At 45.5% G+C, this 27256-nt stretch overlaps 1 protein-coding gene across 1 annotated transcript in view; it reads left to right on the top strand.

Annotated features, from left to right (window-relative positions):
• Window positions 1-27256, top strand: part of PITPNC1 (phosphatidylinositol transfer protein cytoplasmic 1) — a 1164518-nt gene that overhangs the window by 1093090 nt on the left and 44172 nt on the right. Inside the window, exon 8 of the mRNA XM_086930932.1 lies at window positions 24968-25031. Within this exon, the coding sequence (XP_086787058.1) occupies window positions 24968-25031 (64 nt within the window). The remainder of the gene's footprint in view (window positions 1-24967; window positions 25032-27256) is intronic.

The raw sequence follows: 27256 nt of genomic DNA, 5'->3' as shown, positions 1-27256 counted from the left end.
AAAGTAATTTCATATATAATTAATATAGAACAATGCCGTAACAATAAACGAGAATGAAAGTTAATAGCTTCCATGAAACTGTATTCATTGCTTAAACAGTCATACGAAATAACGTGAATAAATACAAGCAGACCTGAATACCAGGTTGCAATGAATAGTGTCATAAATAAATGCATTTCAAAATTTTTATATAAATAACCAACATATAAAATCCAAGAAGGAGGATACCTAAAAGGAAATAAGGCATAATATTCATATTAGGAATGAGGGGTGGGACTGCTATGGTGAGCAAGTTTCTTGATGACGCCTGCCTCTGATTACTCCTTCAGGTGGGCTTATGACAGCCAGGTGCATACGCCTTGTGTCTTTTTGTGCCTCAGTTATAAGGGCTGTGAGAAACATCACTCTACCCAAAACCTGTGTCTGGGGAGCAGCCAGCAGGACACTTGAAAGAAGAATCACCCCACACTTGCTATACAGTTTAAGAGAGTGGATCCACAGCCTTGTCTAGAAATTGTGTATACAAGTGGTACCCAAACCACCACACTTTTGTTCCAGTTCCAGGTACTTAAGGACCAGAAAAGGAAGTGCTCCGCAGAGTGCTCAAAGGATTTCTCTGCAACAAGGACTTGTCTGCCCGACCACTAGTCTCCCCGAGGTGAGGGGACAACATCTAAAGCCTATTGGAGGAGCTGTGGATCTGCCCTGAACCATGTAGAAACCTTCTTGCTGAGATAGGGAAGGAGTCTACTTTTATGTGCAGGGGAAGAGACTGTCCTTAAAAAACAGCCCACCATGGCCCCAGTGACTGTGAGACATTTACAGAGACATGAGAACAAGATAGCGAGGTTGTTAGGACTTGTATAACAAGTGGGCTCTGGTCTCTCATCCTGGTGTCTGGTGAGAACTGCGACTGCTGTGATCACTGTAAGCCCTGCTAGGGCTGCAATGGTGTGATTGTTGCAGGGTCAGTCGAGGCGGCTCCAACTGCGTGATCATCATAGCCCCATACAGAGGTTGCAACTGCAGGATCATTGTAGGCCCAGAACGGGAGCTGCAGTTAATAGTCTTCATAATACCAAAAAGGAATACAACCACAATGATTGCCGTAGGCCTGGATAGAGGACTGGACACCCCAATCTAGTTTCCCTTTCTAAATTCATCACTCCTATGGTATGACCAGTGTGTTTGACTCTCGCCGTGGATTTATGATAGCTGGCCATTATCATTCTGCACAGTAGTAGGGGCAGGCCAAAGGACTTGAGCGAATGTCCTAGGAAGTTCCAATTTCTAATTGAGACAGCAACTGCCATGACCTCCACTGGCTCCGTCCTCACTGGGACTGACCAACTACTCAGGAAAGCCGCATCCACCAGAGACTTTTGCAGCCGAATCTGCAAATGTGCTGGTACCTCAGACTCGAAGTACTGAGCCTGAAGTGGGCATGCATACAAATTGCGGCCAACACCCAACTTCCCCTTGCAGCTGGGTATACTTGCTGCTCACTATGGTCTCTGCAGTAGTTGCACACAAGACCCACCAGAGTCTGCAACGGATGATCGAGAACTTGAACATGCGATTCCAGTACTGCAAGGGGGTAAATTGAACACAAAGTGTGCATTTGTCAGTGAATAAGAAAAGGCTGCACCTTTGCTTAGTTCATTTTATATAGTGATTTCCCAGAAAGGTGCATAACCAGCAGATACGGGACCGCCCAAGAAAGATTAAAAGAGAGGAATCGTGGAGAGTGCAGCATCACAAAGACCAATCACACCCAGGGGCACTAAAGAGTGTATGGCCTGGCATTCTGTTGTATTTAGAACAACTATTTGATTCAAAGTATTTTGTTTCACACAATAAAAGGTGTGCTTAGCCCTATTCCATAATCTTTTGTCTAAAAGGTTCCCTGCAGGATACCTAATCACCAAAGCATGGAGAATCTGGTACGCTGATCCGTTGGCAATGAGGATTTGGTCGCTGCTTATTCCCCTGCTCAGAGCAGATCTTCCCTCAACAGAATAGTCAAGTGCTTCACCCCTAGTTTCTAAACACTGAGACTACACACCTGAACTTTTGAACTTTGAATAGCACCAGTTTAAGTTCATTGTCTTCTAAATTTTGAGTTGTCCCTTGAATAGCAGGGTCTGGTGGTGGCTGCATTAAAAGGCTATCTAGCTGTCCTGTCCACCTTTATCTGTCTTCCAGTTCAACCTTCGCCGTTTAGATCGCCACTAGTGGCGTCTTTACTCAAATGTTTGCTATACCTGTTTATTCCCTCTCTATGTGTTGATTTTCAGTGGGTTTTGAATTTTGTGTTAACTTTCTTGATGGCATCCACATTCACTGTTGACTGGTTCCTTCAAGACAGTTCATCCACTTTTTGGAATTCCTACTCGAATAAGTTGGTCCTTAGCACTTACACGTAGTGGTTTCTTCATTTTATATACCCCAGTCGCTCTTAAATCCTTCTTCCTTCATCCACATCCAATCAAGGAGGAGGAGAGATTGCATAGGCTGGACCCCAGTGATGTGCCTTTTTACATCCACCATACATGACGGGACAGAGTGGATGATCAGCTCTTTGCAGGCTTCGATGAGTTAAGAAGGATAAAGTGCTGACTAAATTCATTATTTATCTTAAGTCCATATGTACTAAGATCTGTTAGCCCCTGGCGAAGTCTGTAGTCAGCTACATTATCATCCCTGCAACATTCGCAAGTCACTACTATGTTGCGTCTCAGGCTTGGAGCAACGGTACTCCACCTGACCTGTGTTGAATGATTTTCTTGGTTAACCAGCATCTCAACACTTCCACCTCCCATGGCAGCATTACTTTGTGACTCATTCATAACGTGCGGGATCTGCAGGAAGAGATCGACCAGAAGAGAAAATATTACTTACCGTCTGTAATAATATTTCTGGAGGATATATAATCCTCCTGCAGATTCCTTACCGCCCCCCTTCTCTTGTTCCTCCTCTGTGAGTTAAGCCCATAATTAATAAGATTTAAGGGTATGCAAACATATTATGTGCTGTGTTTGTTGTCATTGTTGATAATCTCTCTCTTCCTCTCTGCAGGCCTTGATGGAGCCTGCTTTCCAGTTGGCTTCTAATATACTCTGTTGTAGTCATATTCGGAGGCAAAGCCAAAGGGCACCACCTGTCGGCTCTGAGTGATATTGCTGGCGCAAAAGCCAGAATGAAGGATAAATCATAAAGTGTGGAACCTCTGGGAAGATTATTGAAAATTATATAGTGCAAGGGATTTTCACGTTGGTTCTGGAGCAGCACAGAAAACTGCTGAATAAATGGATACTATAGGCAGGACCACTGAAATTATGCAGCACAGGAGGACCAAATTATATGGCAGGGTTAACTAAATTTTTCAGGAACGAGTGGCAAACTATGTGGCGTAATGCAGCACAATTTGAAATAATATAAATGTATTTAAAGTTAGGCATGCCGCCAAAGTTTGACTTCCTAAAGATTGAGTCGTGTTTCGAAATCGTTTGGTTAGCACTGGATTACTCTATTTTGATTTGCTGACAATTTAATGCATTTAGGGGCTCATATGTTATTGGGGACAACACTTCCCCAATCGTGCAAAGGCACTTTATATTTGATTATTTGATGAGATAGTATCAACAGATGTCAAGCGAAATTGGTTGGAGGTTTGTAGGGGGGCAGTGTCTATAGATAAGAAGAAAGAAGAACCTGGAAAAGCAAAGGTTATATTGAAGAAGTAGTTTTGATTCTGAAGATCTAGCTGTGTTTTTATTTTGATATATCGTTTTATCCTTTAGAAATAATGACTGTGCTTTCTGCCGTTTCATTTTGTGTATTGTGTACACGTGTTATAATTAGAGCTTTTACTGGATTCTTACTCTAAAGTCATCCAATAGCCTTGTTTCAGCTGCGAATGTGAATATGGATAGTTGTGAACTGTGCTTAGTCATAAAAACCACTTTCACAAAAGAAGAGGTTTTGGTGCTTTGTATGGGCAATACTTTAAATAAATGTGCACAATTTTAAGGAACTCATTTTTGCTTTGTAATTTGTGGGTGCCGTGTTTATTGGATAAAGGCCCCCTGTCATCGAGGACCACATGAACCGCGTTTGCTTTACACTGGAGCTATAATCGGCGGTCTTATTTTCAGGTCAGTGACATTGCCTTTTACTTTCTGAGTGTGGCTTTGCAGACCGGATACCTGGGCGTCTCAGATATGATGCTGAGCTGTGCAGGCGTTTTCTATTTCTGCCTGCCCTATAGATGAGCTGCTTTCCGAAACCAGCTCAAATGAACCGAGCTTTTGCACGTTTGATAAGCTTATCGTCCAAGCTTAATGGAGATGTTATTTTAATTCCTTCAAAGGGTTGAAGGATTAGCTATTTCATCAAAGAAAGTGATTTTCCCTTTTCACTAATCTATGTGAAGGAGCTGACAGGGAGCAGGGTGTGCACTGCGTATTTCCGGTAGCCTTCCACCTTGTCAAACTCCTGATGGGTGCAGGCAGGACTTCGATAGGACGTGTGCTGCTGGACTCGCCATAACCGTATCAATTCTGTTGTCACTTCTATCAGTGCAGGATACACTCTTTAAGAAGAGATACAAAGCAATGCAGCTACCTACTGTGACAGCGGGAAATGGTTTATTTCCACTGAAGTTTTAAAGAAAAAGTCTGCTTTTGTCTTCAAACTTAACAGCATTTCTTAAAAGGACAGCAAAACACAGTAACACAAAACAACAACATGACAAGACACACAATGAAAGAACCGAACGCAGCAGCACACCATAACAGTAAAATGACAACGCAACCACAGTGAAATAGATTAACATAATAGGACACAACAACAACACAATATTTCACCACAATTTATTTAGTTATTTTATTTTATAAAGTTTTACTAATAACACAACAGTGTTTAAACCAGTTTAGGACACCAAAAGTTCAATATGAAATAACACAATCGCAGTACAAAAGCACAATACAACACACAACAAATATCAATTACAGTGCATTACACAGTAACACTACAAAAGCGCAAACCCAATACAACACCAAAAAACAAAAAACCTTGTTATTGTTGCAGTAATGTGTTATGCTGTTTTTGTGTATTATTGGGTTATGTTTTGGGTTGGTAAGCTGCAGCACAGTGCTTTGGTGTGGTGTGTTGGTTTTTGTGGTTATTGATGCCCTGATTAGTTTTAGATTAGTGTTATGTTTCTGTTTTGGTGCGTTAGAGGTTTCTGTTCTTATCAGTGTGTTGGGTATTGCATTTTATGTGTGTGCTGTGTTCTGCTTTTTTTATTCGATCACTGAAAGTTGTATCTTACTCAAGTGTTATATTGTTGTGTTATAGTAAAGTGTTCTGCTCTGGATCGGACTTGTGATCGTACCTACGCAACAGTCAATCAATCAATCATAGCCTTTGTAAAGCACACTACATACCTGTGAGGGTCTCAAGGCGCAGGGGGAGTGGGGGCAGGGGGAGGAGGACACTCCTACTGTTCGAAGAGACTGGTTTGGAGGAGTCTCCTGAAGGTTAGGAGGTCTTCGGTCTGCCGTAGGTGGATGGGGAGAGCGTTCTAAGTCTTGGTGGGGAAGTGGGAGAATGATCTGCCGCCGGCGGTCACTCTTCGGATGCGGGGGATGGTGACTAGGGCGTGGTCTGCGGAGCGTAGCTGGCGGACGGGGGTGTAGAGGTTGCGTCGGCTGTTGAGGTACACTGGTCTGGTGTTGTGGAGTGCCTTGTGTGCGTGGGTGCGGAGCTTGAAAGTTATCCTCTTGTTGATGGGGAGACAGTGCAGGTCTTTCAGGTGGGGTGTGATGTGGCTGCGGCAGGGTATGTCAAGGATCAGGCGTTCGGAGGCGTTCTGGATGCGTTGAAGTCGTTTCAGGAGTTTGGCCGGGGCTCCTGCGTACAGTGTGTTGCCGTAGTCCAGTCTACTGCTGACGAGGGCCTGGGTGACCGTCCTCCAAGTTCCGGTGGGGATCCACTTGAAGATCCTGCAAAGTGTGCAAAGGGTGTTGAAGCAGGAGGAGGAGACCTGCTTTGTCATGGAGAGTGTGGAGTCGAGGATGACCCCTGGGTTTCTTGCTTGATTGGTGGGTGTGGGGCCCAGTCAGTCTTAAGTATGCAGAAACATTCTTTTGGCTGTGAAACACGTTTGCACCAAGCACTACGATATTCACTGCCAAAGCAATGTCATTGGGCTAACCAAAATATTTTGTGATCCAATCCGTTATTTGCTGTTTACATTTGACAGCTGTGGCAAGTAGTGTTTGGTTAGTGTTTGGTTAAGAAGCAGTGTTCTGGGGGGCGTGGCCAGGCGCCGTCGAAAATGGCCGCCTAGATCCCGAGCTCCGCTGGGACCGCTGCTGTCCCCTGCCAATGCGGCCAAATATCCTAGCTGTGAGGCTTTGCTGCGAAGGCCTAAGCTCCCACAGGAAGCTTGCTCACTCCGAGCATTGGAACGGAGTCCGGAGACCCACGGAAAGAGCCACTGCGAGATCCCGAACTTTTGGCGGCTGACCTGCAGCTCAGGCCTGGAGCCCGGGGGCAGCCAGCCGCTCAACTCTACACCCCGGTCTGCGGCCTACTACGCAACGCGGCCCGTGTGGCGCGAAGACGACTGAGGGCGTGGCCTCACTCACAACGTTGTAGATCGCAGCTGCAAAGTTGTTGAGGCAGCGCGAGCCACCAGTATACCCGACTGCACCTGCCGCTGAACGACTCTGTACCGAGGTCACCTCTACGTCGTGGGACTTTTGCAGCGTGTGCTACGGTGGTGGTGAGTGAAGATAGCGGACCCACACACGCGGCCTTCTGCTACGGTTGCCTCACGGTAGCCCCAACTCTCTGAGGTTTCCTATACATTACAGCTGGCACAGGCGGCTACAAACTGGACGACAACCGTAGGCCTGCAGCGTACCTGCCCTGCGGACTCTCGCGGCACAGCTTGGGCGGCGATATCTCCGGACCCAGGGACACACGATCCACCATGAGGCCCAAAGGGGGACTCGTGACTCAAACCAACAAATTGGACAATTACGCTGTGCCCAGAAGGCAGCAACAGTCTGGCGGTGCGACAAAGGACGGCAAAGACCAAGCGGAACCCTCCCTGACCTCCATAATGGCGGCGATCCAGACCCTGGGCACCAGCCTTGAATCGAAAATGGACAAGATCACGATCGAGGTCAATCTGCTCCGGGCTGACCTTGGGAAGACCACAGATAGGTCCAAATCCAACGAAGTGGCCATCAAGGCACTACAGGAATCTGAAAAGCGACTAAAGGGCAGGGTCAACTAACTCGTGCACCAGCACAGGCTGATGGCCTCACGGCTTGAGGACCAGGAAGGCAGGACCCGGAGGAGCAACATACGTGTGGTAGGTGTATTGGAAGGACTTGAGGGGGACAGTGTGGAGCTCTTCCTTGAAGACCTGATCCTCCAACATTTAAAACCCAAGAGGCTCTCCAAGATCTTCACAATCGAACGTGCACACAGAGCACCTCTCCCGAAACCCAAACCCGGGGCCTCACCGAGGACGATTATCGCTAAAATCCTTAATTATCGAGATCGCGATGCCATCCTACAGGCCGCACGACAACATGGCGATCTCCACTAAGAAGGGGCAACGGTTCGCTTCTTCCCGGACTTCACGCTACAAGTGCAACAGGAAAGGCGCTCATTACAAGGAGTGAAGGCTGCGCTCCGAGAACGTGGGATTCGCTACATGATGTTTTGCCCAGCAAAACTGAAAATTATCTCTGGGGGCAAATCCCACTTTTTCACTTCGCCGGCAGCAGCCCAGGATTGGCTGGATACTTGGGAGCTGGAGGCCCAAGCGAGACAAGATGGGGGACAATGGCGGGAAAGTCAGAGATCCTGGCGTTCCAGGTCGATCAGTCCCCGCTGGGACTCGGTCAGGGACAACACGGCGAGATGAGGACGCTATGGTTTAAACTGGAGGCCATCGAACAGTAAAGTATAAACTGCGCCTATTGTGAGACTGATTGGCCCGGTGAGACAGAATGCATATAGGTCTGGGGTCTCTTGAACCGAACCTAATTCTACCAAAGCACTGTTTACCTGAGGGGTTAACCTTTTGGGGACTTTGGGCGGAGCGGCCGGGACGGGACTGGCCCACGTTATTCCCTACTAGAGTTTCCTCGCGGGGGGGATCTCCCCGGGGCAGGGTTGGGCGACAGGCGCTCTGCTAATTGGGGTGGTGGGTAGTTTGGAACCCACGGAGCAGGGAGCAGGGAGGGGGTATTGTTTTTGTAGGGGTCGGGAGGGTTTGGCCGATCAGTTGTGGGGGGGGGGGGAGGGGGAGCAATAAGCAATGCGTCAACCATGACCGCCTGTATTGCACGCAAAGGCTGGGGGGGAACCAGGGAGGGTCGGGGAGTTTGGGGTTTGTTATGGTCGTACAGAGTATATGTTCACGGAGTTTTTGACAGTTTCGAGGTGTTGAGTCAGAAAAACTTGCAAAGTAATGGATATGGCTAAGAGATGGGAAAAGAGTCTGAAAATGATGAGCTGGAATGTAAACGGGTTGGGGGACAGACTTAAGCGCGCCATAGTCTTACAGTTTATTAAAAGGTACCAGCCGGGCGTAGTAATGCTACAAGAAACTCATCTCATGGGTAATACATGCCAGGCCCTCAACAGATGGGGCTACACTCTCGCAGCACACTCCGGCTTCACCTCAGGTACAAGGGGGGTGGGAATCCTTTTAAGCCGCTCACTGCCCCTACATATAGACCGCACTGAATCCGACCCGCAGGGCCGCTTCACTGCAGTCTCTGGACGCTGGGAGGGATACACATTGAACCTGCTATCTGACTATGTCCCGCCTGGTCGGCAGGCTCGAGCTTACGCAGACCTGGGCAAATTGCTACTCTCCCTTCCCGACGGTCAGTTGGTTTTGGGCGGGGACTTTAATTCAGTGGTGTCAGGAACCCTAGACAGATGACCCCCCCAGAGACCTACCCCAAGGACAAAAATGGCTAGCTGACTTTCTTGAGGCCTTCGGACTCACTGACGTTTGGCGCCTTCTTCATCCCACAGATAGCCAATACACCTTCTTCTCCGGGCCACATCATTCCTTCTCCCGCCTCGACTACATCCTCACCTTACTGCAGCAAGGCACTACAGTGCAAGATGCAACACTCTTAACTCGGGGCATATCGGACCACTCTCCGGTCACTACCCACATCACATTCGGAACCAGGCGAGAGGGCTGCGTAGCGCCAATAAACCCCTGGCATTTAAAAAACGAAGACACATGGAAAAAACTTGACACCTCAATTACCCAATATTTTTAACACAATGTGGGATCAGTGAACTCCCCTGTTACGGTATGGGAGGCGTTTAAAACTGTGATTAGGGGGGAAGCACTGTCAGCCATCTCAGGTAAACGGAAAGAAAAGCTCTCTCAGGTCACAGCAGTTGAGGCAGATCTCGCAGAACTTGAGAAGGAGGCGCTCAAAAAAGGGGCCAGTACGAATCGACACAAGTTGCAGATCAAGTTGGCAGAGTACAAAGCATTGGTTTCTCAAGAGGCCCAGACGGTGGCTAGGCATAAGATGGGTAGGCTGCATGATCAGGGCGACAAAGCCGGAAAACTCATCGCCTGGCTCGACAAAAAGCAGCAGGCCAGAAAGGTAGTGCCGATAATACACATGGTATCCGGGACGGTACTCGCAGAGCCTCGGGACATAGTGGACGAATTTGCTAAACACTACAAACTGGTTTACATGCGGGTATCTGACCGTCCAGAGGAGGACTCTATAGCCCTCCTCGCCGACATACGAATGCCGTGCCTATGCCGATGATGATCGGGAAGCCATTGATAGCCCTCTCATGGAGGCCGAAATACAGCGTGCAATAGGAGAACTCCGTCCAGGGAAAGCGCTGGGTCCCAACGGCCTCCCAATAGAATTGTACAAGCTTAAACCTGATACTATTAGTAAACAGCTTAAAGCCACGTTCGAAACCAGCAGGAAGACGGGAATACTGCCCCGCGACCAACGCATAGCTACTATAGTGGCGATCTCAAAAAACGGAAACCCAAAGAATCCTGTGCCTCCTATAGGCCAGTTTCCCTCCTCAACGCGGAGCCCAAAATACTGGCAAAAACACTCGCCAACCGGCTTAAGTCGGTACTGAGTACATTGGTCCATCCTGACCAGTCGGGCTTTATGCCACACCGCAATACAGCCCTCAATATTCAACGCCTACACGGAGTGATCGGGCAACGCCATAGACTGCGGGAAGACGCGGTTGTGGTCTCCCTGGACGCCCCCATGGCGTTTGACACCCTAGAGTGGCCCTACATGTTCGCTGTCCTACGCAAATTGGGCTTCGGACCCCAATTTATAACTTGGGTCCGTCTTCTTTATTCCGAACCGCTGGCACAGGTACTGGTGAACAACAAGGTATCGGAGGTCTTCACTTTAGAGCGGGGGACTAGGCAGGGCTGCCCCCTTTCTCCCCTCCTGTTTGCCCTTTCCTTGGAACCTTTAGCAGCCTGGATCAGACAAGACTTCTACCTGAGAGGAATAGAGTGGGCGGAGGGATGGGAAGACAAAATATCCCTCTACGCAGATGATATTCTTCTATACCTCTCCAAGCCACGAAGATCGATACTTGCTGCACTTGACATCTTCACAAGCTTTGGTCGAAATTCCGGCTTCCGAGTCAACTGGTGCAAATCGTATCTTTACGTCCTGCGCGGGGCCCCCCCAAGGCTCCCAGACATGTGTCCCATCACAGTTGCGGAGGACGGCTTCAAATACCTGGGAGTTTTCATCTCCACGGACAAGGCCTTGTCCTACGAGCGTAATCTTCAACCACCCCTAAGACGACTTCAGAGCGAGGCCAAGTCCTGGCAGAACCTGCCTTTGGCGTTACTGGGCCGAGCTGCCTTATTTAAAATGATGGCGCTGCCAAGGTTCCTCTACGCCCTCCAAAATTACCCTGACTTGGTGCCTAATGCTTACTTTACAGCAATTGAGGCGGCTCAACGTGACCTCCTGTGGGCAGGCGCCCCACGCATTGCATTGTCAAAACTCACACTGGGGTGGTATGACAGTGGCATAGCCCTCCCCGACATCCCTAAATACTACTGGGCTGCCCATCTTGCAGCAATCAATCAAGGGACATATGGGGATGGTAATGATCCAGCATATGGGATGGACAGATGGCTACTCCATGGGGGGAACTATGAAATTGCACTCTACTCTAAGACGGGCAGACATCAACTCACTGGGCCTACACAACACTCGGTACAGATATGGCACATAGCCCAGAAGAAACTAGGATGGTCCGGTGTCCTCACCATGGCTACACCACTCTGGGCCTCTGAAAAGTTAGGCAACCTGGGTCGCACAAAAGGGTTCCGGAACTGGGACCTAATTGGGATCGCCCAAATAAAAGACATCTGGGGTCCTAAAGGTATTCACACGTTTGCTCACCTGCAGGAAACGTATGAGCTGGCACACACCGAATATTTCAGATATATGCAGGTGAGGCACTCCCTTCAGGCAAATATCCCACCTAACACTAAACTGCCTCAAATCTCCCCTCTTGAAGACAGACTACTAGATGGCCATATGCCAGAACACGCCATATCTCTCACATACAAAAAGCGAATCAATAACCCCCCGACCTGCTCCTTCCCCTGAAAGAGAAATGGATTGCCGATGGGCTGGAAATTGACGAGGAAGAATGGATGTATGCTATTGCCTCACCGCGTGAGGTGGCGATATCAGCCCGATTGCGCCTAATTCAACTGAAAATACTGCATAGAATTTATATTTCGTGTACGAGGCTGCAAATGATGGGGAGAGGGGGGGACGGGCTATGCAGAAGGGGATGTGGTAAAACAGGTACCTTTTTTCATATACTGTGGGGATGCCAAAGAGTGCAAAAGTACTGGAGAAGGGTGGTGCACTGCATGCAGGAGGTGTGGGAGGTGGAGATTCGCCTAGAGGCCAAGAGATGTCTTCTCAACATTTGGGAACCCACGGACCTATTGCCAAAAGGGAAACTTTGGGTAATGCTTGGGCAGATGGTGGCGAAGAGAAACATTGCTAGATTGTGGGGTGACCCTAATCCACCGAAGCTGAGAGACTGGCAGTGTGACATGGACTGGTGTATGCTGCAGGAAAAGACAGTATATATAACGAGAGGATGTCCTCGTAAGTGGGTGGAAATATGGTCCAGGTGGAACGATTACAGGGGTAACATCTGTGAGCCTCCTCATACCACGCAGACCAGCTCTTTGGACATATAATGCATCTCATTACTAAATGACTCTAAGCACTTAAACACGTTTAGATATCATATACGTACCGGAACTGCGCTGTACTCGATTGTGATGTAACTTAACAACCAAGTTAGTGGGGAGTTTGTTCTTTGTTTGTTCTTTTTAAAAATAAAAAAAATTAAAAAACTGTGGACCTTCTCCTATGCACTAAAATATAAAAATAGACCTTCATCATCCTGCCGTATACTTCATGATCTCATGCACATGCACTTTAAAACGCCGCCGTACCCCCGGGTTGACGGCACAGGGGCAGTGTCTTTCATGCTATGGTAACAACACTGCTTCGATTGTTTGGCCGGGCCGTTGGGTTGTAGGCGAAAATTTTGTATAATATGATCTGCTAAATAAAGGTCTTAAAAAAAAAAACAGTGTTCTGTCAAACCATTGTGTCAAATGTCAGTAAAAAGGACATTAAAGTGCTGAACTGCAGTGCCATATGTGTGAATCTACAAAATAGGCCACGGGTGGAATGGGAATTCAGAGAACACTGCATTGTTACGAAAAGTGATCATTCAAAATAAAGTGATGATTGAATGGTCATGGAATATGAAGTATTTTATCAGCTAGTAGAAGTGATTTCTTTGAAGAGAAGCCACGAATTGTTAAGCATTGACAACAATCTGAGGAAAGATTGTTGTCACTACCTATCAACCCATGGCTTTCTTTTCTTTAACATATCTCTCTAAAGATATCAATTCTACTGACTGATAAAATGCTTCATTTTTGAAATATGATTTAGACTGCAAAGGGCCTAAAGATCAAGTGAACTTGAAGCCTGTGTCCATAAATGTGAATATCTGTCTACTCACTAGCTATGTGTTCGGCCCTGTTTCCTTCTCTTTGTGTTTACTTGCTTACTATCTGGTTGTATCTGTATTGTTTTGGACTTTGTGTTGTGACAAGTTTATTGTTTTTGTGTGTCAGCCCCTGTTTAGTGGTTTGTGAAGCTGTGTACCTGTCTCTCTTTGGCTTGTGCTTGCATCTCTTTAACAGTATTTCATTCCTAACTCTTTCAGGTCCACATTCCTCACACGGCTTTTCCCCTTCTTCCTTCCTACCAGAGGAAAGCTATCTTTGCAAAATGGTGCTGGAGACTTAGAGCATCGGAAATAGGTACACTAAACAACCTATGTTGGCTAGAGATCAAGAAACAATATGAGGAAAAAGACCCAAACACCTGGGGCACGTATTTGCGAACTCCCCTCGAAGAACTAAACATCGAGGAAGTTTGGAACAGCCAGTTGGAACGAGCATCATTTAACAAAATTTGTAAATTAAATGCAAAGTCACTATCCCTGGTAGAGGACAAAAGAACCTTGGCTAATCACCGACATGCCTGGACAGTAATTGACTCATATAAAAGGCTAATCACCACTGAAAAAACGACAAATCAAAGTAAGCAGCAAGAAGGCCTCCTGGTTCAACGATGATCTTAAGAAATCCAAGAAACTCTGTCGCTCCCTTGAGAAGGCCTGGAAAAAAGACCCAACCACCAGCACCAAGGACGCCTTCAAAAACGCCACCCGCATACACCACCAACTAATTCGGAATGCCAAGAAAGCCGCTTTCAAGGACAGACTGGATAACAACGCCCACAACAGCAAGGAATTATTCAACATCGTCAAGGAATTTACCAACCCTTCAGCCAACTCCAACGACATCACCCCCTCTCAAGCCCTCTGCGACTCCCTAGCCTCATTCTTCCACAACAAAATTGCAGACATCCACAACAGCTTCGACAACCGACCCGAAGACCAACCCTCCCAACCCCCTGCAGGACCCCCACCCCCCCTGAACATCCTCAATGACTGGAAGCCAATCTCCACTGAGGACACCATCCGTCTGATGAACTCCATCCACTCAGGATCCCCCACAGACCCATGCCCTCACCACATCTTTAACAAAGCAGACTCCATTATTGCACCGCACCTCCGAGACGTCATCAACTGTTCCCTCAACTCCGCAATCTTCCCGGAAAGCTGGAAACATGCTGAACTCAGCGCCCTCCTGAAGAAACCCACAGCTGACCCCACCGAACTCAAAAACTACCGCCCTATCTCACTCCTTCCATTCCCGGCCAAAGTCATCGAGAAAGCGATCAATAACCAGCTCGCCGCATTCCTCGAAACCAACAAATCCCTCGACTCCTCACAATCCGGCTTCCGAGCCAAGCACAGCACTGAAACCGCCCTCATCGCAGCAACAGACGACATTCGAACTCTACTGGACAATGGAGACACAGTCGCCCTCATCCTCCTCGACCTCTCCGCAGCCTTCGACACGGTCTGTCATAGCACCCTTTTACAACGCCTCAGAAACGTCGGAATCCAAGGAAAAGCACTGGAATGGATCACCTCGTTCCTCACCGGAAGAACCCAGAGAGTCCGCCTTCCACCATTCAAGTCAGAAGCCACTGAAGTCATCTGCGGTGTACCACAAGGATCTTCACTCAGCCCCACCCTCTTCAACGTATACATGAGCCCCCTCGCGGTCATCGCACGCCAACACAACCTCAACATCATCTCCTACGCCGACGACACGCAACTGATCCTATCACTCACCAGAGACCCTAACACTGCCAAAACCAACCTGCATGAAGGAATGAAAGAAGTAGCCGAATGGATGAAGCACAGCCGTCTGAAACTGAACTCAGACAAAACAGAAGTCCTCATCCTAGGCACCTCCCCCTCCGCCTGGGATGACTCTTGGTGGCCAGAGGCCCTCGGAAAAGCACCCATTCCGACGGACCACGCACGGAACCTGGGCGTCATCCTGGATTCCTCACTCTCGATGAACAGACAAGTCAACGCCGTTTCTTCATCTTGCTTCAACATCCTTCGCATGCTCAAAAAAACATTTCGCTGGATCCCCACCGAAACTAGAAAAACAGTCACCCACGCTTTGGTCACGAGCCGACTGGACTACGGAAACACCCTCTACGCCGGTACCACCGCAAAACTCCAGAATAAACTCCATCGCATCCAGAACGCTTCAGCCAGGCTCATATTAGACATCCCGCGTAAAGAACACATCTCTAGTCACCTGAAAAACCCCCACTGGCTCCCCATCAATAAGAGGATTACTTTCCGGCTCCTAACCCACGCACACAAAGCACTCTACGAAATCGGACCCGAATGCCTCAACACACGACTTTCCTTCTACACCGCCTCCCGCCAGCTACGATCCTCCAACCAAGCCCTTGCCACTGTACCTCGCATCAACAAAACCACCATGGGAGGTAGATCCTTCTCCTACCTGGCAGCTAAAACCTGGAACTCACTTCCCACTCACCTTCGCCTTACTCAGAACCACCCAGCATTCAGAAAGCAACTCAAAACGTGGTTATTTGACAAGTAACTCCCCACCCTTCCTCAGGCGCCTTGAGACCCTATGGGTATGTAGCGCGCTATATAAATCTTCTTGACTTGACTTGACTTGACTAAAACCACAATTTTATCTAGAGGCTCATTTCAGACTATCGCTAAAAAAGAAATTCATAGCATATAGACTGGGCGATCATTGCTCAATGGATCTAATCCCAACCTGGAAAGTAAAAAATCAAGAAAAGACATGCGGCCTCTGTGGGTACCACACAGAAAGTTTGTATCATCTATTGTGCACTTGTGAGACCCTAAAACCCGAAAGAAGAACTATGCTGAAATCAGTTCTAAATGTCTTAGGAATCCGCACCTGTAGGCGGTCACAAGTTGGTTGGGTGCATCTTCGGACATTCTAATATGCCGTGGAGTAAAATTTATGACTCTTGTAGAGACTTTACTATCGAAAATTAAGACGGATCAAATTTTGAATCTAGAAAGCGATTTTATATGTATACTTTAAGGTTGTGAAAAACCAAATAAAGTCAAATTTGATACCTTCTTCCTTCTCTTTAACCCCATTTTCTCTTCTGCTTTCTCCTTACCAAGTAGACACCTCAGTTCCGCGACCACTCTATTTTAAGGTCATCCCGCTCTCTTGTTACATTCGTTCCACTCCCCAGTTCAGTCTAGTACTTTGAGATGACTGTAGAACAGTATAAAAAGTGTCTCAAGCATCCAACATCTCACAGGTGTCTGTGTGTGAACGGGTCCCTGCATGGCAGGTGCTTTATTTGTATGATGTTTTCCGGTCTGTGTACAGATGACTGTTTGTCTGCTGGTCGGTGTGTGTGTTGGTGATTGGATGTTTGCTGTCTGCATATTTTCATGTATTGGTCATCTGTGCCAATATGTGCTTCAATATATGTCTATGTGCATGTGCCAAGCAAAACGCAAACCAATGGCTTTTTCTTAGCTGTACCTGGATCTGTTACTTTATATAAGCCTTGCTGTAAATATGTTTTTCATAGGGATGGCGGTGTTCCACACCTCCGCGTAGTCACCTGGGATCCAAGCCCCACCCTCTGATGATGGCGGGCTGCCGCGGCTGCTGCTAGCGTGTCGCTGTCCAGGATCAGTTAGCGTTTTCGGCTCAAAACCCTAGGTTCGAGACACTGCTGAGGGGTGCCACGAGCCACGACTCTAAAGACTGTTCAGAAACGCTTTTTGTTGGATTTTAAAATCCCGAAGTCCAGGAAGTCTGAGTGGTGCTATTTACCGAGCTGGCAGGTGAGAGCAGAGGAGACGGGGAGAGAGGTTGAGCCAGAGACCGCGGCTCCCTCAGAAGTGACGGCTCTTGCAGGAGGCAACCTACGATTAATGTAAGCAGCCTGGTCAGTTAAGCCAAGCCAAGCGCTGCGTGCTGCTACTGTAGAAATCTTCTTGGCGCTGGGAGTGTGGATTCTTCCCCCTTTTGGATCGGACTTTGTTTTCTGATTAGACTTTGTTTGATTCTGTTTTTTTTTTCTCTCCGAGTGCTACCTGAGTGCTATTTGAATACTATGGACCGTGTTAACTCCTGATTTAATTTCTCAAAGTCTCTCTAAGAACAATTTATCTCTGGGCCAGTAACGGTGAGGCTTCCCCCACTTAGGGCTACCCCAATATTCCGTAGTCTTCTGTTCTCGCAAGTGCAATTCCCAAGGAGGAGTGAAAGGAGTTTGGGAAGGAAGGAGAAGAGCACTGCACGCTGAGTAGAGTACAGGGATACACGATAATGGGCAAGCTGCTAAACGCACGGATCAAAGCCAGAACTCGCTGGTTACAGGCAAAAGAAGTCAAAGAAGCAGCCAGATTGATGGGTAAGGAATCCTCTGAGAGTGCAGATGTGCAAGAGGCACTGCCCATCGAACATTTGAATCCAACTACTCTAACAAATTCGATACTGGATGAGATGAACATGTCAATCACCAGTCCGGAAGTGGCTCCGCCAGATAACACTGGATTCAACGGTTTTAAAAAAAGATAAAATTGTTATTTCTGCTAAAGGGTCAACACAATTCCCTCTCTTTGATAAAAAATCCAGTATGCAATCTTCTAGCAGCCCTGCCCAAATTTTGCAGTTTTCAGGTGGCAACTTAGGGGTTACTCAACCAGTGACTATCCAACTGTAAGAAAAGCCTGCTACAACAGGCTCTGCTATGGGGGTTAATGTCACGCCACTCCCGAGTCTGATACTTCATCAAGATGAACAACCATCGTTGCTGATTGTGCAAAAGGACGCCTGTCCAGAAAATACCGAAACTGCACAAGGCCACAATCAGTTTGCAGATGTCTCGAGTGTCTCAGATTTAAAAGCTAAATCCTCCTTAGCTGAAGCGCAGATACAGATGCAGTCGCAATTTACATCAAAGAAGGTGTCCTTATTACCGGCTATGGATGACCATACAGATAGTCATCCTTCTTGTTTAATTGATCCCTTTAGTCCCATTCTGGACCTGAATACCGAGTCAGCAGGCGAGATCCAGATGACGGTGAAGGATATGCTAAATTTAATCTTGGATGAGGTTCGGGAGCTGAAAAGATTTCAAAGAGCTGAACTAGCCTCAATTTATCAGCGGCTGGAGAAAATTGAGGATTTGGTTTCAAGCTTTCCACTCAGACTTCTAGAAACCGAGACCCGAATTCCAACTCTGGAGGATCAGATGACGGAGGTCAAAGAAGATGTCAAGGTTGTCAACAAAAGCAGAAGGGCGCTCGAAACGAAACTGGATGACCTGGAAAACTACACACGAAGATCTAACCTTGGAATAGTTGGAGTCCCTGAAGGGTTAGAGGGATCGAATACAGTTCAATGGGTGACCTCCTTTTTAAAACAAAAAGTAATCCCAGAATATGAAGGGGTCCTGACTATAACTCGGGCGCACCGAGTACCTGCCCATCTTTTTCCCAACTCTACGCTGCCTCGAACAATCTTGCAAAAATTTTCGGACTCTCGTATAAAAGAAACTATTCTATCTAAAGCAATTCAGCAATGACAATTCGCAGTTAATGAGACAACTAAGTGCCAAATTTTTTCAGATATGTCCACAGTAGCAGCGCGTAAGAGGAAGGAATTTGTGAAAATCCTCAATTTTAAGGCAAATGGTGCCCAGGCTATGATCACTCAGCAATCTAAATTGAAAGTACTGTTGAAGGGCAAATTTTAGATGCTGTCTGATTTAGACGAAGCTCAGGAGTTACTGAAGGAAATTTCACAGGGGTGTAAGGGGTGAATGGAAAGGATAAATATAGAACAGAGTTAAAACCCATGGGGTTCAAATATAGAAATGGTTACCTAGGTGATAAGTTTCTGTTATTTATATTTTTGGGATAGAAGGTATTAGTAGGTATCCGTGATTTGGGAGTTTGGGAATAGTGAATTACTCAATAGATCGAGCTGAGTAATGTTGTAGATGTTGAGAATGTTAAAGGGATGTTTTTCTTTCTCTTTTTGAGCCAAGTACCATGCATTGCGAGGGTGGAGGTGAGGAGGAGGGGTCCCAGGGCCCCAGGGATGTAATAACAGGACACCCGAGTGTTAGGGGGAAGGGTTTTGTGGCTGTCGTGGGGGAGTAAGGAAGGGCCACATGCTGGGGGGAAGGGGCACAGGGGTTGGTATAGGAGCACTATGGAGGGGGGATCTTAGGGGGATGGGTAGGGGGTAAAAGTAAGGAAAAAATGAAGTCCTTTGTGTTTTTTGTTTCTTTATTTTTGGTAGATCAAGGTTTTATTCAAGGTACTAAGAGAATGAATCAGCCAAAAAATATGGTAAATACTCCAGATGTCTAGCAAAGAGCAATTGAAAATAGTATCATTTGATGTTAATGGCCTAAATAATAAAAAGAAAATGCGGGCCATAGAGATGTGGATTAAGACCGAAAAACCCTTCTGTAATTCTGTTACAGAAAACGCATATTCCATCCATAAAATTGGCTGATTTTTCAATGTTTAGAGCCTGGGCATCATATCGAGGCTTCTCTTCGATCTCGGAATCCCAAAGAGGGGTTGCTATTTTTTTAAACAAAAATATCCATGCAGAGATTATAAATTCTGAGAGTGATGACTTAGGGCGTTGGTGTTGGGCCACATGTACAATTAAGCACAGACCGAGACCTATTACCTTTGTAAGTTTGTATGCGCCAATAGAAGATCATTTCAGAGTATATGAAGAGCTGTTTCAATCTCTATTGACCGTGATCGGAGATGTGATTATTGGAGGAGACTTTAATTTTCCTGTTGATCCAATTTTGGATTCTACCTCTCAGTCAAGAAAACAGCTCAAACCAAAATCATTGAAGGTAATCCAAAATTATAAAACAACTCTTGATCTTTATGATCCATGGCGCTCACACCATTTCACTAAACCAGAATTTACATGTTGTTCAGGAAGATTCAAGTCCTCATCACGAATAGATTTCTTTTTGGTTTCTAGACAACTTAACTTTTATCAGCAGAGATATCTTAACAATGGATTCTCTGATCACGCTATGTTAGTTATTGAGTTTCTTTTAGAAAACAGTGTAAGAACTCCTAAACGATGGGTGTTTAATACACAGTATTTAAATGATGAAACATGGGTTTACTCTATGAAGATAGAGATTAAAGAATTTATTTCCCAAAATTACGGGTCCGCTTCTCTTAACATCGTTTGGGACTCCCTAAAAGCTTTTATTCGTGAAATCATCATAGGCAAGGACGCAGCTAACTTGAAAGCAGCTAGATCCAAGAAGAAGATCCTTGAGCAAAGAGTACAGGTATTAAGCAATATAAGGCTCCATAACCCATCTAGTAGCAACCAATATCGGCTAGACCAGGCTAAACGGGAACTCTGTTCCAACTATTATGCCCAAAGTGAAGAGGTATTTCGACAACAATGCCAGAAGATATACGAAGAAAGCAACTTCACAGGGAGATTCCTAGCCTGGCAGGTTAGGGAACAAGCTGCTGCTAACCTGATAAAAGAATTAAAGTGCCCATTCACTCATGCAGAGACGGTTGATCCGGTCAAAATAGGAAACATAATGCTTAATCACGACAATGCTATCTATAGCCAGCAACACAGCGTAGATCATAGAAAGCTAGAAACTTTTTTATTCAACAATACATTACCCTCGCTCTCTGAAATTGAACAACTAACTATGTCGAGCCTTTTTTCTATGAAAGAATTAGAGTCAGTTATTAAGTATCTTCCTACTGGGAAGGCCTGTGGCCCAGATGGGTTCCCTTCAGAATTTCTAAAAGTATTTTTTTGTGTTATTGCTGATTTATTTCTTGAATTAATAAAATTTATGCTGGAAGGTGGCACGATACCAGATTCCTTCAGACAAGGCAATGTTGTGAGCTTTCTGAAGAAAGGGAAGGACGCCAGGGATTCAAATTCCTATTGTCCAATAACTTTATGTCCAGTATTCTCCCATTGATGCGGGTGGTACAAGGCCTAGATTTAGCTGGTAATTGGGCTGGGGCAGGATTTTCTAAAGTTTCTGAATTTCTGACAAATGGAGTGTGGATCACCTCGGTGGAAATGTCGCAATTAATCCCTACAATTTTTATGTTGTTAGGGTCTTATAATACTTTGTATACGTTTCTCGTGCAACTTGATACTGCGCAGTTAGGTCAACCAAGTCAATTAATTAATGAACTTTTAGCCATTGAAATTGACAGAAAACCTGGGGATTGGAAGCGTTGTATAGCTCAGAGTAGGACGGCCGACTTAAGTCAGAAGGCAATCAAAAAATGGCAAGAGCAGGAAAACCACGCAATGTCCTTGAATACTTGGGCAGTTATTAACCCTTTCGATGCTCATGACGAGCTCAGCTCGTCATGATGCACGGTTGAGCTGTGCTGATGACGAGCTGAGCTCGTCATGAAATGATGGACATGACGAAAAGTCAGCATAGGAGGGGAAAACACCTAGCAGCCAAGGTGTTAATAAATTTAATTTTAGCACATTGCATGGTGCCAATTGGCGCAGAATGCTATTTTTCAGTAAATGGCTACTGCATTGTACACCTGCCTCCATTTCTAAAATGTACTCCAACTATTCAGCACACTGTTTTAGATGTATGCACCATTCTCCAGCCAACTGGTCACATGTAATGGTTTATTGTGTCAAGATTGTGAAATTTGGGAAGAAATTTCTGCTTTTTTCCAGACTGAATATAATAGTACGATCGAAGTGAACGAGAAATTAATTTTGTATAGTTTTGACTCTGATCTTACGATCAGATAGCTAAATTACTGTAGATTGCTGTGGCAGTGGCCAGATCTCTTTTGTTACAGCAATGGCGTACAGAACAGATTCTATCTATGCATGAATGGCTACAAAAGATGAGACAAGTTAAATCCAGTGAGCAGATCTATGCACTGCGGGTAGGGGGGATTAGAAGATTCTATAAGATTTTGGGGACATTCTTTGATTAAATCGGAGAGGAATTGCCTTTTTTAAAAAAAAATCTTTAGATTTTGAGGCATCAAGTATATTGTAATTTTGTGCTGTGCTACAAGGCTTTGCTTATAGTGTGCTGCTTTAGTTAAAAAGGCTTTTGTGTGTATTTTTATGTTAAAGAAATGATCTTGAAATGTTAATTTGTAATGACATTAAAGGACTTCAATAAAAAAGAAATGCCTTGCTGTAAATGTCTCATTGTTGACCAATATACTATCCTGTGTGTCCAGGTGAGCTTGTCCACATATCTCGACAGCAATCACGACTAGACATACGTAGAAAAATTCTGTTTTTATTTGTTTTATTAAAGCTACTAGCCAACCACTTTTCCACCCAGATCCTCCCCCTATTACACCCACTCTTAAGACCACAGTAATTTAGAGTACGAGGTTTATGTTACATGGGTCGGGAGTGGCCACAGAAAGGATCCATTTAAATCCCGAAGGAGATCGTGCTAAAGGCTGATATCCCCTTAACCTCCTGAGATATTATAATATAATAGTATTTCTCCTCCAATCCAGACACATACTGGAATGCTCTTCGGAAAGCATTATCCCAAGGGAATCATGCAATATGTTAATTTGAGCTGGCCTACTAAGACTTTAGTTGACGTAATGTAACTTTTGCTGACACTATACATAACTCAAGAGCGATTTTGAGCTCACCAAGGTTGTTCTTAGCAAGCCTGCTCAGACGTGACATTAAGGCAGCTCTTAGGTACCACTTGGCAGGGAGTTAGTTTGCTGAAGATTTGCAAGATGACTCTCCTATGAATAAGCTCAGTCCAGAAATAGGAAATCAACCAACCAGTAGACGGTGTAGAGTAGACTGTATACTTAGTACTAAAAAACATTTCGAAATTACCACATAAAATGGAGCAGCCATTTAGTATAGATTTGTTGAAATAATGTTGTGCTTCGGACATGAAACCTGAAAGTCTGAAACTGTGAGGATAGCCACTCTAGGAACCTGAAGGCTGATTCGATGTCAGATTTGGCCAGAAAGGAACCTTACACTAGTGCTTATCGTCTAGAAACCATCTCATGAAAAGAACAAAAGGGGTGTGTAACAAAATGGGCAATGTGATGCATCACCTGGAGAACCTGATGCATACAGAGTTGCAACATCTAATTCTTGGAAGAGGGTAATAAAACCAAGATAAAGGATTCAGAAATCATTCTGCTAAAAGGGTGTGGCAGCATGTGCAAGCGAAGGGAAGAGTGGGCCTTCATGAGCATTGGTCCTGAGATGTACTCAAAATGTGCATTTCCCTTTCCTTCCCTTGTTTAAACATTTGCATTTTGGGTGACTAGGATTGCCACAAATTTAACATGCTACTACATCTTACTCAAGGTCGTCTTAAATAATGCCATGCAGTGCTTTTCTTGATGTCATGCCCTCTACTAGGACACCCCCAGGTCTTCTGAGCCATATATTTATATCCATCTGTCAGCACGCATTCTCTTGCCGGTTACCCTTCATTTCTTTGACTCTTACACCACATTTCCACAAGGAACTGCTTGAAAATAGCTCTAAGCAAAACCAAAGGGGATGATGGACAGAGTGTTGAACATTGCAAACAATCGCCCCCATTCAACTGATCTGGGTTTAATCCATCATCATTCTTTAGCTCACTCCGCCGCCCCAGTTCAGAGGTGGCCATATGCAAATCAGTCTGACCCTGTGCCTCATGGGAACAGTCCAGCCTAAACTGCCAAGCCATGTCTTCCCTGGACCGGAAACAAGCATCTTTGGACCGGTTTCGGGTTCATAGCCCTCATCAGCCAGGCTATCTTGAATCCAGTGGCACAGTGATCAAGGGACCCACATCTGGGCATACCCTGCTAACTTAGGGCGAACAAAGCAAAACCAAAGGGGATGATGGACGGAGTGTTGAACATTGCAAACACTCACCCCCAGTCAACTGATCTGGGTTTAATCCATCATCATTCTTTAGCTCACTCCGCCACCCCAGTTCAGACATGGCCATATGCAAATCAGTCTGACCCTGTGCCTCATGGTAATAGTCCAGCCCGAACTGCCAAGCCATGTCTTCCCTGGACCGGAAACAAGCATCCAGGGACCGGTTTCGTGTTCATAACCCTCATCAGCCAGGCTATCTTGAATCCAGTGGCAAAGTGAGCAAGAGACCCACGTCTGGGCATTGCTCAACGCTCCGTCCATCATCCCCTTTGGTTTTGCTTTGAAAATAGCTCTAAGCACAAGAGCTGAAACTTTGAAGCTTGCGATCGCGCTTAACAGTAGGTGTATACAGAAACCTGTGATCCAATTTGTTGCAGTTATGTGTATCCAAATCTATCCAAATCTTCACCTCACTTTCTTTACCTTCTTTCTGCTTATTTTTCCTTGGCATCGGTGTTAGTAAGGCAAATTATCACAGGATTCACAATACAGATATTGGCATATCCTCTGGAAGTGCTGCTTCCAGTACTCCAGGGACGTGACCGCTCCGGCACGCCCACCTTAAAGAAGAACCTCTCAGAAGGTCCTTTCTTGTGTTGTGTGGGTAAGTTGGCGATGAGGGGCATGAGCTCATAGAGCAATGAAGAAAGCCTCCATCCTAAAAGCTGTGCTCACCCACAGTGTGAACAGATGTCCAGGACCACCTCAACTGCTGTGGTGTGGGTACACCAGTGGTGAGGAAGGTCATACTGCATCTGTAGTAAGTAGCTAAGTACGGTGAGAGGGTATTCAGAAGATTAGCAATGCAACACTCACTGTATGCTTCTCTGATTGGTGAGGTGCATGCCATCTGCTACTGAAGAATGTTTATTAAAAGTTGTCGTTTTATTTCTGTTTTAGGTGGTTCGGGATATATTGCTGATTGGACACAGACAAGCTTTCGCTTGGGTGGATGAGTGGTATGGTAGGTGAACTTAATAAAGCTACGTTGATAGTTCCATAGAAATTAAATGGTATTCAGAAGGAAAACATCACAGTACCTTGTATCAATTCAACTAGGCTATAAAAAATAGGTGTTATTTAAAATAACAGTTGTCAGCCCAAGAGCCTATTTGCAGCTTCTGTGAAAACAAAAGAAGTACTACAGGTTCCTTTGAGGAAGGAATATCAGAGATTGGAAGTTAATATCATGACACTTGCCTTACATAAAGAGATGATGGTAGCATTAGCGTTTCAAAAGCAGACGCCATTTTTGACCAGTCTATACATCCTTTCTAATACTGTGTTGATTTTTCTGCTACTGTTGGTCCTGGAACTGTAAGTGCAAAAGTGGTCCAGGCGCGCTGATGCTATAGAGGCATCCTCCATAGGATAGTAAGTATACCATGGATTCTGGTGCAAGCAAGGGAAATGGCTGCATTGACTGCTGTTGCGCTAGTAAAATATAGCATTGTCAGTGCTCTGGGCCTTGTTGCCACAAGACCTGCTGCACCAATGGTGGGTACGCCCCTGGCTTCGTACCCTATTAGACTGGGTACTATAATCACTTTGGGTTATAAAGTAAAAAAAATGTGCAAAAGCAAACACATTACGGTATGGGAGAATGGTCAAAATTAATACATTACATCAATCACGATTTAAGTTGGAAACATAAATACTTGGAATTATAATGTTTTGGAATTTTAAGGATTTAAGAAAAAGGGCCATTGGTACAGCCACAGACATCTTTAAACAGGATTCGATAAAACAGCACATTGCAAACAGCAAGAATAGACCACTTACGGATCACAAGCTGAGCTGCTTACACGATTACATGGATCCCAAGATGCGATACCAGAATTAGGGCCAAAGACAGCAATTGGATCGATAGATTTGGTGGGGATCAAAGAACCTTCACCCACCTTATTCTTGGTATCACGCTCTTTAGCCATAGCAGATAGATTTAAAATATAGACTTTCTTAAGCGGAAGGGGGACGTCTCACAGGGAGAACCAGGGGTCAAAGCTGAGAACCACAGAGCCTAGGCTTTTGGAAATAAGTAAAGACTAGCTGAAGACGCTAATCTGTGGTGGAGATGTTCACAACCATCAATACTCCATGATTCTGCCATTTCAAGAGGATTGCTGAGATCAGAATCCACACTCGGACCATTATTTTTAGGTCTGTCGTTTCATCCAGCCCTCTTCATCCATTGATCTTTTATTGTGCCATTCACATTCTTTCTGCCCTCCACGGGATCCTGCGTGAGGCAGTGGGTCAGCCCACTTTAGCCATTGGCTAACTTCACTGTGAGTGATGTCCTTCCCCCTTTTCACAAAAAGCATATCTACACAAAGTAGTTCCCTTAAGTGCCAGGGGCTTCTATTTCAATGTGGGCTTTTTAAGCCCAAAAACTATTTTTGCTCTTAACCAATGTTTTTGTTTTGCAAAAACCATAACAAAATAAATATTGGCAAAACCAAAAGCCTGCGGCTAACGCCAGACCTATTTGCTTTGTCAATGGATGTTGATTTATTTTTGACATATCACACACGTCTGCCTTCTTGCCCTCCTTGATTAAGTGTAAAGGGGCCCTGCAGAAGGGGAGGATGCGATTCAACGAGATGAGCTGTAAACTCAGCATAAAAACTGTGAAATCATCGGTAATCGGTAAGTAAGCTTTTCTCCATTGCACTGTTGAGTGTGCCTTTGGTTGGCTGCCTCTTCATCGAGTCCTACAGGCGTGAGACGTGGCTGTGCGCCCCACTATCCAGATGTAGGAAAGCCTTACTGCATGTGTAATTTAGGACTAGGTTTATCCGCCTCGTTAATTTTTACTATGCCATCTCGTTGAGTTCGTAATTCTCCAGATGAAAATCTGATTGTGTTAATTCTTGATATGAACTAGCAACAGGTTCGCCTCGTTTGTAAAGTGACAAAAGTAGAGGAATATTGTTACTTGTCCAGTGCTGCCATCGTGTGGCCATTAAATAAAAAGCTAAACTTGAGTGTGAAATTTAAAAATAAAGCACCTTTGTTTGTCTAAAGTGCTATAAAATGTATGCTTATCTTTATCGCGTAGTGAAAATGCATTAACTTCTGTCCTGTCCAGGTATATGTACAAAAACGCGTGAATACAGATGAAAAGGTTGAACGAACGCAGGTTACAAAACTGCAATCTTGAAATAACCATTATCCAAAAACCTAACC

The sequence above is a fragment of the Lissotriton vulgaris genome, chromosome 7 (assembly GCF_964263255.1).
Source record: "Lissotriton vulgaris chromosome 7, aLisVul1.2, whole genome shotgun sequence".
Classification (NCBI taxonomy): Eukaryota; Metazoa; Chordata; class Amphibia; order Caudata; family Salamandridae; genus Lissotriton; species Lissotriton vulgaris.
The sequence above is the reverse complement of the archived record's forward strand: the minus strand, read 5'-3'. Positions and strand labels throughout refer to the sequence as shown.